This window comes from Lampetra planeri, chromosome 19, assembly GCF_965212315.1.
Source record: "Lampetra planeri chromosome 19, kcLamPlan1.2.h2, whole genome shotgun sequence".
In the NCBI taxonomy this organism is placed as follows: domain Eukaryota; kingdom Metazoa; phylum Chordata; class Hyperoartia; order Petromyzontiformes; family Petromyzontidae; genus Lampetra; species Lampetra planeri.
In genome coordinates, this window is record NC_136125.1 from 6,759,519 (window position 1) to 6,772,451 (window position 12,933).

General features: G+C 50.5%; 1 protein-coding gene across 2 annotated transcripts in view; it reads left to right on the plus strand.

The window, feature by feature from the left end:
- TBC1D4 (TBC1 domain family member 4) overlaps positions 1–12,933 on the plus strand; it is an 84,372-nt gene that overhangs the window by 53,146 nt on the left and 18,293 nt on the right. The window contains exons 10-13 of one of the 2 annotated variants that reach the window (XM_078602825.1): positions 580–965; positions 2,807–2,914; positions 8,607–8,806; positions 9,183–9,473. In XM_078602825.1, the coding sequence (XP_078458951.1) occupies positions 580–965; positions 2,807–2,914; positions 8,607–8,806; positions 9,183–9,473 (985 nt within the window). The remainder of the gene's footprint in view (positions 1–579; positions 966–2,806; positions 2,915–8,606; positions 8,807–9,182; positions 9,474–12,933) is intronic. The other variant, XM_078602826.1, reaches the window with a different exon arrangement.

The following is a 12,933-nucleotide window of genomic DNA, read 5'->3' on the forward strand; positions in this document are numbered from 1 at the left end:
CCATGGTTTGCTTCTCGTACGATACTTCAATATGTTCATATTCCTCAGAGAAGACGAATCTGTGTAGGACTTATTCGAGGGCTGCCCAAGCTTTAAATGACATCGACCGAGTCGATCCACACGACTACAAACTCTACCTCCAGGTCGACACCATGGGGAAGTTCAGCACTGAGGCCAAGGGGAAGTGATTGTGTTTTATATTCGCTGCGGGTGGTGGTAGTGGTGGTAGTGGTGGTAGTGGTGGTGGTAGTGGTGGTAGTGGTGGTAGTGGTGGTAGTGTGGAACTAGCTGGCCACACAGCCACGCGTGGTGGTGGTGGTGGTGGAAGCTGATTCACCAGAACTCCTCGATGATGCGATTATATAAGCGATCTGTCACTCACAACCCAACGAGCCGGATGGACCGGCCGGTCGCCTTCCTCTCGTTTATAATCTTTCTTCTGTCCTTGTGGCCACCATGGGGGGGAAATGACAACAACATAAAAAAAAATAGCAAAAATAAAAACACGAATTTTCCCGAAACATTCCGTCATTAATTTAGTAAAACAAAATAATCATTGTCCCCTGCTGCCCCCTTCAGGACGGATCGCCTGGCGCGTCGCCTCCCCCCTCGCCGACGCTCAGCCCCCATTCGCCTCCCACGCCGGAATCTCCGCTGCAGATGCGGCGCCGCGCTCACACCTTCAGCCACTCGCTGCCGCAGGGCAGCGGGACGCAGCGGCGCATCACCTTCGCCGACGAGCGGGCCGAGTCGACGGGCCAGGCCGGGGCGACGCCAACGCCGCCGCCGCCTTCCTCCGTGTCCGCCTCCGCCTCGTCCTCCTCCTTCTCTGCCGCCGCCTCCTTTTCCGCCTCCTCGTCGCTGTCTTCCTCCACGGCGGCCGCGGCCGCCGCGGCCGCCGCCGTGGGAAAGAGCAAGCTGCAGCGCTTCTACTCGTTCCACAGCGAGACGCACCATCGCAAAGGGTGGGTGCCACCCCTCGCTCACCACCTCCAACGACCCGAACGAGCCAGGTCGCAAACATTGCTCTCTAGCGCCCGATTAGTGTGGCCACGGAGCTTGTTTATGGGCTAAGTGTCGTTGGCGGGGCCCGTTCCAAGTAGTCGGCCGTGTGTGCGGTCGCGGGCCAGGTGAAACGAAGTCGCGGGTCTTCTCCGGCACGCTGGAGCCGTAGATTCCCCCGCCCGTTGCCTGAATTACTCGTGCTGCCCCCTGCCCCCCTTTGCTTGCCCTCTTCTCCCTGCCTCGCATGCGCCGGTCTGTGTTCTACAGAAAAGTAAGAGGTTGAGTGTTTTGGTTTTGTTTCTCCCATCTCCCGAGCCCATGAACGCCCGAGTTCTCGAACGCCTCCACGGACCTTTCCTGCCCCTCCCTCTTGGGCCCCACGTAGATCGCCGTGTCTCCTTTTGCGTGCTCTGCTCTGCTGCTCCTGCCTTTGCGGTGTCCTTGTTAGAGGAATGATCGACCGAAATAACAAACGGCCCTTAAAATATAAAGCGTACACTTTCGCGACCGATATTATTCTTTGTAATAGAATGTTTTATTCTTGGTCTGATTGCGCGAGTGAGAAAACGCGTGGGCCGGAGCTTGGGAGCCGTGTCAGGAACCCCCAGCGAGACGCACGGCCCCGGCGTGTAGCGACAAAATACGAGCCGTTCGTATTATTCGGTTGGGATCTCTCCTTATCAACGTCACCGCCTGTCGACATACGCCTCTCGCTTTCGGTGTCCTTCCTGTGTGTGCATTTGTCTGTCCCTTCTCCGCGCTTTCTTCCTCCGTCCCTGCTTCTCTCCTCTCTCTCCTCCTCCCGTCGTCCTCCTCCTCCTCCTCGCAGTCCCGGGGAAGGGGAGGGAGAGGGGAGTCTCTCCGGCTCCCCGGCCTCCCCAGGCCCTGCTACTCTTCACCCTTCCCCTTCTGCTCCCGGCCTGCTAAAATACCTTCTCAACAGCCAGCACCAGCAGCAGCAGCACCAGCAGCAGCAGCCTGCCTCTGCTACGAGAAGGTAAGTGGGGGGGGGGGGGGGGCGCTACGCGTGATTTGCGCTTTGAGTGGCAGATTTGTGCCAGAAAGGCGCCACTTGTTTAAGAAAAATTTTTAATTTACCGTACTTGACTTGACTTAACCGCGTGGTGTGATATAAATATATAGCGCGTTTGTTGCGGAGATTTGCGTTTCGAGCCCAGTGGCTGTCCTGGTTAATACGGGGTCATAATTGGTTTGTTTAGGCCACGTAACGGTCTGGCAACGGGGTTTTCTTTTTTTTTCGCCGTGACACCTCCACCACCTGATCCAGCCAGACAAATCAGATCGTCCTGCGTGCAGGCGTTTAGCCAGATTTGCAATGACCCACGAATATTCGACAAAAAAGCCAGCCTTCTGGACAGTGGGTTACGAGGGTTTTTCCGCAAAACACACACACATAACATGGTGCACATAACATGGCGGGGTTAGAGGCCTGCTGCGTTCGACCCGTGTGTTGTGACGATTTGTTGGCTGTGACGGTAAACGCTGTTCGGGTCGTGGCGCGCGCGAGTCGATTGCGGTGTCGTTTTCCCCGATTATCTTGCACGTCGTTGGCTCCCGCATGAACCCCTGATATTAATCAGGGCGGTCACCGGGTTTTATCCGTGAACCTCCGCAACGAGCACGAGGCTCACGTCGCTGCCTCCCCCCCCCCCCGCCCTGACGTGTCGAGGGACAAGCGGTAATGTGGAAGCACCGTTTCCGACGCGGATGAAAAACTGAACTGCACGTGTGCGCGTGTGTGACGCGCGCGCCCCATGTGTACGTGTGTGTGTGCCGCTAGCAATGTGGCGGCTCACCCTGCCGACCCGCGCCACCGCCTCACAGCCTCGGCCTCCTCGCCGAGCCTCCTGCGGATGCTAAACCCTGTGGCCGAGCATGGGGGGTCTGGGTATGAACGCTGGTGTGGAGGGGGGAAGGGGTGAGGCGGGCACGCAAGGGGCTTTCTGGGGGGGCACGGCGTATGTGATTATAGCGTCACTGGTGGTGGGCGGTCAGGTTGATTATGGGCAAATTAATTAACAAATTAATCAACCCCCAGGTTTTCTCACCCCGCGTCCAGCGCGAAAGCCAAATCCGGGCATCTGCTGTAAATGATCCAGCAGTGATTTCACCCTCCCTAACGAGGATAAAGGAAGACGCGTCTGAGCTGGCGGGAAACACCCCTTACAAGCTCCAAGCCTCGTTGGGCAACGTAGCCGGGGCAGAGGGAGCAGGAGGGGAGGGTAGGATCTTGAGCTTGGATGTGAAACCGTGGCAGAAAGTACACGGCACAGATGGCAGGGGGTAATGGATGTTCTATATGATGTTGGCTGACATTTTAGGTATATATCCAGACAGCCGCCTGTTGTTACAGCCCAGAAACACAATGGCTGCGCATCACATCGCTCTGCGTCAAATGTGTCTCTGCACTCAATTTGGCAAAAATTTCCAGGCCTGAGAATAAAAAAAATATTTGTTTGACATGTCGTGCGACGAACATTCCTCTCTGTAGCGGGTTTGAGTGGGGAAGGTGCTGCGCTCTATTGTCCGAACCAGAGGTCACTTTGAACGGATCTCAGAAGGAGTTCTGTGGTATCCGCTTCTGTGGATCGTTCTCTAACAAGTGGATTCTTCGGCTTAACCCATGACGCCGGGGACAGCTCGCCGATCTAGATTCGGCTTGTTCCTCGTGTTGTTCGGCACGACGTCTGACATTTCAACTCCTGAAAAAGCTCTCGGCACGGGAGCGAAACGTCGAACATCGTACCGAACAGAGCGCGACGCAACCCTAAAGGGCATTGTGAGAGGGCAGCATAGCCATGAAAACCTTCGCAGCGATGTAACCGTGATAGAGTTGGGGAGAATTGCAAAACGTGCATTAATGAAGGTTTGCTTTCGAGGCTTGGTGTGCCAGCCTGCTATTGTTTTTGGCTGCGTCTTCCTTTAGCCACCGCCGCGGATTTGCCTTGACCCAACCATATCGGTGGCGCTGATCGGGAAGCTCGTGGCTATCGGGGTTAATCAAGGCAGGCCGTGGATGAATTCTGCCTTATAAATGTAAATTATTTACATGCTTATTAATTCTGATTTCGGCCAAGTTTTGCCGACGACAAGCTGCACAGTTTTAGCCGAGTCTCCCGTTGGTGGATTCCGTTGGCTCATTCATTCGACCTAAGCAGTCACGCATTCATTCAAACGCTCTTAGTTATTAAATTCCCCCGCCACCACCACCTCCACTCACCCGCTATTTTCAGATCAGCCAATTATTAAACACGATAAATATTTTCATGAACCCGCTTCCGTTCCTCACTGAAAACGACCCATCTCTGCTCCCTAGCCCATCCTGCTTGCGACCCAGTTACAACCAGGTCTACCCCGACCCCTCCTTAACCACTCTCACCTTGTCCTCCAAAACTGCACCACCACCATCTCCACCACATTTAATAACTGCACTCTCTATTTTAACCACTATGATCTTTTGTACAATTTCAGAATTATTGTAAAAGCACCTTGAACTAAGGTGCTATATACATCTATATAAGATTGCCAATTGCTTTGTTTGATGTGCCATTTTTGGCACTCCTCAGTGCAACAGCACAGTCTCTGATATCGGTACTAACTCACTTCCGTCTGCCTCTGCATTCAGACTCGTTCGTTCTGCCTCTTCACTGTCGGTCACGCTTTGCTCTTAGGTGGTCATCGGCAGTTGCCTCAGAATCATAATATTTATCCTGGATAAATCCGGTGAGCTATGAAGCTCTTTTTCGCGGATGGCCAGCAGCGCAGTGATCGTCAGGCTCGTTGATGTCCATCCACTCGTAGCCATCGTTGGCTTAAAATTTTAATCGCTGGGTTTGCCATGAACTTCCTGAGCAAAGTTAACGCCGATGGCCATGTGATTGTTACCTCTAAACCTTGGGTGCCGTGTGTCGGTGTTTGGCGAGGCAGTTCCACGATTTCAAAACGTGTACGTTTAAGGTGACATTTTTGATGTATTTGTGAGTTGTAAAATACTGGGCCGGCTGGGAAGGGGGGAGGTAGGGAGATTGGAAGGTGTTTTTGACAGGATAAAGGGATGGGAGCAGTGGGCATGGTGATTAGCGCTGCACTGTGAACCCAGCAGTCTGAGTTTGAATGCCAGCCACGGCTAGCATCAGTGGCAAGCGACAACAAACAAAACCCACGCCCCCATCCTTTTACCAACCAAACATTGGCCAGTGTAGGTGAAGTATAGTTTGTATTTTTTTCAAAACTAAACCTGCGACCGATACGGCATGGGGAGCTCTTCATCCTCAACTAAAACTAAACGATTTTAATTTTACCAGGTAAGGCCCACTGTGAGCCATGTCGCTCTTTTGGCCACAAATGATAGCTCAAAGAAGTCGCTTATCACGTGGAAATTTATAGCAGCCAAATGCTCTCAAATGCATGTTTATAAATGTGGAGGAGAAAAAGCCACGCGACCGCGGGGAGAACACGCAAACTCCACATATGCAGGCGTCAGGGTCGAGATCGAACCCACGCCCTCCTGCATACCAGGCGAGGTCGTTAACATCTCACCACCGTGGCGTCTACTGGTGGATTGAGAACGGCTGGAATTCATTTAATTTTTTACGGACGGCAAAAAAACCGCGGGCAGAACTTCCTCGGCATGCTGTGCATGGGAAGATGATGGCCCCCCGTTGCCGTGCGTTTCCCCGTGCACGTCCTGCGCGATGGGACTTCGTTCCGTGACCCGCCAGGGGTTGCTTCACCATTGGGGGCGAACGTTCGAGACGCTTTAAACACTCGGGTAGATGGCGTGGCGTATTAAAGCGCGCTGGGCTCTGTCCGCTTTGGGAGTGATATCTCCACCACCAATTAGGGCCGTGATTCACGTGGACATGATGCGCGTCACGTTGCTTTTGCTGGGGGGGCTGTGGGGGGGGGCGGGGACAATGGGGAACGCTTGGAAGAATCCCGTGGTGGTGCCAGACGTAATCTGATGATACATATTTGGATATGTATCATTAGGGTATGCATTGTTAGGGTTTGTATTGTTAGGGTATGCATTGTTAGGGTTTGTATTGTTAGGGTATGCATTGCTAGGGGATGCATTGTTAGGGTATGCATTGTTAGGGTTTGTATTGTTAGGGTATGCATTGTTAGGGGATGCATTGTTAGGGTATACATTGTTAGGGTATGTATTGTTAGGGTATGCATTGTTAGGGTATGCATTGTTGTGGTATGTATTGTTAGGGTATGCATTGTTAGGGGATGCATTGTTAGGGTATGCATTGTTAGGGTATGTATTGTTAGGGTTTGCATTGTTAGGGTATGCATTGTTGTGGTATGTATTGTTAGGGTATGCCTTACTAGGATGAGTTCACCAATGTTGACTGGTTGCCTGATGAGTGGAACTGCCCAGGGATGTAACAATGCATTGATTAATCGTTTCACATCATTTCCTGAGCACGTGTGAGATTCAACGTTTTTTTTTACCGATTCGTCTATTACAGTTCAGTACATTTTGTTTCGTGCAGCGGGTTCCCTGCGAGCCCTGCAGCTACTAGAGGCCATCACATTAATTATTATTTTTAATCATTTGATTCGACGGCCCTGAATCGTCACCGGATCGCGCGGGGGCTTAATCGCTCCGCTCCTAGCGGACAGTGGTGGAGGGGGGGTGGGATCTATCTGATTATTGTAGGGTTTCCACCTGCGTTTAGTTTGTTGTCCTTCCCCGCACCTCCTATTAGCAAGATTGGCTATGTATGGTGGTGCGAAAGAAGTTCAACATACATACTGTGAGGTCGAAAATATTTGGGAAAAATCATTGGAAGAAGAATAAGAATATCTTACAGTCGTGGATTAGGGGAGTACGACATTTGAAATCATCGTCTTGAGTAGCGTATTTTCATTACTGCGCAAGTCACAAGAAGCAGAACTGTTAATGTCCTAGGGGGAACACTCAGGACTATGTTCCTCAACAAGAGGGCAATCCTTGGAAATCTAGGACAGGTGGCAACTCTAGCTGATTGAGGCATCCCGTTTACAGTAATTTTGTTCGTGAGCAACAAAGCCAGGGGGCCACATCTGAGCGATCAGTTTGCGCAAACTTTGTGGCATGCATCCGATTCGCTTGCACGTCGACGTCTCTGCAATCGGCTTGCGAGCAATTGCACGCAACCGGTTGCTGCACGCATTGGAGACAACAAAGTCGACTTCCGAGCGTCGATCTGCTTTGCCACTTGCGTTGCGACGTAATTCATCACCACGTGACTGGATTGGTCGATACAATCTCGAGTAAAAGTTCACCATTTGACTTTCCCTGCTGCTTGCGCGACTGTTGGCTCGGATGTGGGCAAAGCAGTGGCGGGCGATTTTCTCTTTTTTAAGTTGCGACAACTTTTGGTTGCTCAAACGATCGCTCGGGTGTGGAGCAGCCAGCACTATAACCCGCCCCTCCCCCTCACGCGTGCGTCACCGCCTGTACGTGTTCTGCACGGGTCTTGTTCACCCAATGAACCCCCAATCCGTGTTAATCGACCGTACTTAACCCCCCCCCCCTCGAGGTGTCAGAGATTCCGCGTTGATTTTTGTTTCTACTCAGTGGTGGCGAGATGATGGCCACCTGTGTCTACGCGTGATTTCATTCCAAAGATAACCAACGATAACTTCCTTGTTTGTGTTCAGATGCTGCCCCACCTCATTGTGTCGTACCAGCGCGTGTGTCGTACCAGCGTGTGTGTCGTGTATGTCGTACCAGCGTGTGTGTCGTACCAGCGTGTGTGTCCTACCAGCGTGTGTGTCGTACCAGCGTGTGTGTCGTGTGTGTCGTACCAGCGTGTGTGTCGTACCAGCGTGTGTGTCCTACCAGCGTGTGTGTCGTACCAGCGTGTGTGTCGTGTGTGTCGTACCAGCGTGTGTGTCGTACCAGCGTGTGTGTCGTACCAGCGTGTGTTTTGCCCGATGTGCATTTGTCGTGCGTTTGTAGTTGTGTGTGTCTGTCTGTGTGTGCATGCCAGTCAGTGTTTGTGTGTGTTTATGCGGTTAATTATGTGTGAATGTGTACGCTACGATTCCGGTGACACGGGTTCGATTCCCGCTCACGGCCAACAGCAGTGACGATTATCTGAACCGGTCCTGGGCATCCCCTAGGTCGACTTAGCCTCAAATCAGTACCGGGTGCGGTGTGTAAACATCGCCACTGGGGAGACAAAGGCGGCCGGGCGTGGTGGTGGCTACTCACTTCCTCGTGTGCCATTCCAGCCTTCATAGGTGCTACTTGCTCAACGCTATACGGGGCATCTTTCTTCGTACAAATTTTGTGTGTGTGTATAGAGTTGTTTTTTTGTGCACCTGGCCTGGCACAGGGGCCCCGGTGACGTCTCCGCCACTTAGTGGCGAATGGCGGGTATTGTTGTTGTGTTGTTTTTGTGCGTGCGTGTGTTTGTCATTGTGAGTACATCAGTACCTATGTACATGCACCCACCTCCCCCTGTACTCATTCACTCGCACGGTGCGCGCGTGTGCATTTGTACGTGCGTCCGTTTGTCTCTCCATGCGACCCCCCCCCCCTCCCGCCTGCCCCCCCCGCACCCAACCATCACGACCCACAGTGACCTCGACTGGGGCGGCTCCGGTTCCGCCGCCTCCCTGCGGGGGGTCTGGTCTGAATTGGGGGGCCACAACCCCCCCGGGCGGCCGAGCTGCCCCCCCGTGCAGCAGCGCCGCATCTCGTGGCGCCAGCACATCTTCCTGCGCGTCGTCGCGCCGGGGAAGAGCTGCGCAGCCTCCCGCGCCGCCGCAGCCACCAGAGGTCAGAGGTCGCCACCGCCAACCGCAGTTGACGATGAGCGACGAGGTGGTGGGGGGGGGGGGCACGGGGTGTGCGGGCGAAAGCGCTGCTGCTTCAGAAGAAGAGGAAGAAAAATGTTGCAGCCAATTGGGGTTGATTTTGAGGGCTCACAGGTGGTGTGCGATTTGGGTTTAAAGGGGGCAGAATAGTGGTCGGGTTAGTTAGAGGTCAGGATGAAATCGTGCGTGGCTAGTTTGGCACCCATTTTGGATTCAGAATACGTCTCATGTGCTCCTAATGAGTGTTGCAAAAATTAACGTAAACAAATATCCACGCACCGATTACTTTTATTTAATGAATTGGACATATGCCCATCTGATCCCCAACCCCCGTTCAGACGGCAGCGAGCTCCTCCCTCTCTCGCCGCTGACTCCGCCCCTCGAGGAGAGCCCAATCGGCTCGCTGCTCGACTCCGACTTTCAGCCAATGGGAGACGAGTCGCCCGTGATGCGGCCAACCGCGCCGCGGGCGCCGCCGGCGGACGAGCCAATCGTGATCGAGACGGGTGCCGGCGGTGGGGAGCGCCGCCACGCGCGCTCTCGGGAGGAGCTGCGCCACCTTTGGAGGAAGGCGATTGACCAGCAGCTGCTGCTCATCCGCGTGGAGCGGCAGAATCGCTTCCGCGAAGGTGTGGTTGTGTGGGTTGTGTGGTTGTTGTTGTGTGGTTTCCATGCTGGGGTGCCGTGGTGGTGAGATGTTATCTCCCTCGCCTGGTTTGCAGGAAGTCGTGGGTTCGATCTTGACCTGGACACATGCATTTTTGCATGTTCTGCTTGTGGTCGCGTGGTTTTTCTCCGGGTCCTCCGGTTTTCCCCTTCACATTTAGAAACATGCATTGAGAGCCTTTGGCTGTTATAAATCTCCACATGATGATAAGCCACTTCTTTGAGCTATCATTTTTGGCGAAGTTTATTCTGAAAAATAACTATATACAGGATGCTTCAAAAAAATGTTAACGCTTCCGAGAATTTGCAACAATACCACAAGAAATGTTCCTCCGGGCTCTGGAGACCACCTGGAGAAAATTCCAGGCATGTGTTGACAATGATGGTGAACAAGTGTTACAGTGTTATTATCCGTTCTTCCATTAAGAACGATAATCCCATATGAGTGTTAAAAAAAATGTAAGCACCCTGTCGTTCAGTGGACCTTAACCAGGTAAAATAAAAATGTGTTTAGTTCACACAACAGAGAAAACAGCCAGCGGTGATCCGTTTGGTGGAGCGGTGGTGGTGAGGGGGGGCACCGGGCCAATCACCCCTGTCCCACCTCCCAGATGCTCTCGGCTTAGACACTGGTCCACAGCCAAAATTCTTCCGAAATAAATATAGTTCAACTTTACTAACTCTGGGCCACTGAGAATCAAGATGATGCTTAACATTGTTAATTGGCTCTAGTTTTCATGATATTCAGTTTCATGTATTAGGTATAACCCTGTGAGCCATGCGGCTCTTGACTCGGGTGCAACCGCAACAAAACAAAAACATGAACAAGAAACATCTTAAAGTGACTACGCGCAACAGAAAAAATCCTGGAAAAAACAGCAATGTTATGCTACTGGGTCAGTCTATACGACCCTTGACTTGGGGATGGCAGAGGATAAGTGAGTTATAAAGGGAGGGGATCTCAATTTAAACCACAACTTATTAAAATATATTCTTAGGTTTTTTTCGGTAAAGTCACGTAGGTGAAAAATTAAAATGTAATAAAAGTAAAATAAAAATCAAACAAAAATCACGACGTTTCGGAGGCAACACAAGCTTCTGTCTTCAGGTGGAACCGTCACAGCACGATAGCTGTATCCGAAACGTCGTGATTTTTATTTTATTTTTATTTTACTTTTATTAATTTAAATTTTTCACCTACGTGACCTTACCGAAAAAACCTAAGAATATGAATCCTTGCAGTCACGAAAGCTTCAAATCTAGAATTATTAAAATATATCTTTGACTGCATCTGTGAATAAATCTTTGACTGGGTTTGGACAGTACTTGCTTTTTGAGCAAAACAATGAATGATGCAATCTGAAGCTGGTGTTGCGTCATACGTGATATGAATTGCATCATGTTATTCCTATAAGTCATGGATGATGCAACCATAACTAGGCTTACATCCCTCTGCTGAACAAATTGCCCTGAAATCTTATTATCGTGCTCTTTTATTTGCCAGTGTTTGCTTTTGCAAAGGGACACATTTCTGTTTAGCCAAAGTGAGCAGAGATGCCTCGTACTTGTGTGAACAAAGCAGATAACTTCTGCTATGTTTGTGGTGAAGTGACTTTTGCATCACAAAAGCGCAGTATAGCCACTATGGTTAAGAGGCCTATCACCTTTATTTTGTCTGCAAAATTGGAGATCAGGACAAGATGTGGGCCCCACACATATGCAGCAACACGTGTGCAACAAATCTTTGCCAGTGGTTGAAAAGGAAATCAATGCCTTTTGCAGTGCCAATGATTTGGAGAGAGCCAACGGATCATATCAGCAATTGCATGGAGCCTCCAGTTGGGAAAGGTGTGTCCAAGAAGAAAAAGTGGACTGTGCATTATCCAAACATTCCATCAGCTACACGCCCAGTACCCCACGGAGAAGGACTGTCGGTTTCTGATGCACCAGAATCATTCTCACTTGAGTCAGACGAGGAAGAGGATGAAACTTCTGGTCCTGAACCATCAAGGTCACATGACTCAGATTTTATTCCATCATCCTCCTCCTCTGAACCACACTTCATAACACAAGGTGAACTGAAAGACCTTGTCAGGATCTGGAACTACCCAAGAGTAAGGCAGAGCTGTTGGGCTCTAGACTATAGCAGTGGAATCTCCTGGCAGGTGATGTGAGGGTTTCCATGTTCCGTGACCGTCAAAAGGATCTTGTCCCATTCTTATTCATGGAAGGTGATCTTGTAGCCTGCAACAACATCGATGGTGTGATGGCAGCCCTCAACATCGCTCATGATGAATGGAGACTGTTCATTCATTCATCGAAGATGAGTCTCAAAGTTGTTTTTCTGCATCATGGCAATGTTTTGCCATCAATTCCAGTTGGTCATACAGTCCATAATAAGGAAACCTATGAACACATGAAACAACTTTTAAGGTGCATAAACTATGACCAACATCAGTGGCAGCTTTGTGGCGATTTGAAGGTTGTTGCTCTCTTGCTTGGTCTGCAGACTGGATACACAAAGTGCTGCTGTTTTCTCTGCGAATGGGATAGTCGTGCGAGAGATTCCCACTACATCAAGATAGATTGGCCACTCCGACAGTCATTGGAGCCTGGGAGGAAAAGTGTTCAGCATCCACCACTTGTTTAATTAAGGAAGATTTTGTTACCACCCTTGCACATCAAGCTGGGTCTGATGAAGAACTTTATCAAAGCCATGGACAAAACACAAGCAGCTTTCAAGTACCTCCGTGGAAAATGTCCAAGGTTAAGTGAAGCTAAGATAAAGGAAGGTGTCTTTGTTGGTCCTCAGATTCGTGAACTTCTCCGAGATGATGCATTTGACAGTGCACCGCGTGGCAAGGAAAATACGGCATGGAAAGCCTTCCAGTTAGTGGCAACACATTTTCTCGGAAACAACAAGGCAGACAACTACAGGGAGTTGGTGGAAAACCTCCTCAAGGCATACAAACGCCTTGGTTGCAACATGTCACTAAAGATACATTTTTTGCACTCTCAGCTCCATTTTTTCCCACCGAACTGCAGAGCAGTGAGCGACGAGCATGGCGAGCGGTGTCACCAGGACATTGCGACGATGGAGAAACACTCTCAGGGCAAATGGAGCCCATCAACGCTTGCAGATTGTTGCTGGACAGTGACAAGAGATGCTCCATTTAATGAATACAAGAGACAAGCCATGACGTGCTTAGTAGACACTGAATAAGGACTAAACTATGTACTTATACATAATCGTTTTTTGCCTTTTGTTTCATCACACATTTTATTTATATAACCCTTTGGCTGATTTTTTTAAGTGTTACATGAACAGGACAGGTGACATGTTATCATGTGAAGCGACCATAAACACATGAAAAAAACCTAGGTTTATGAGTAAAACGTAAAATGTAATAACTTAAATATCTT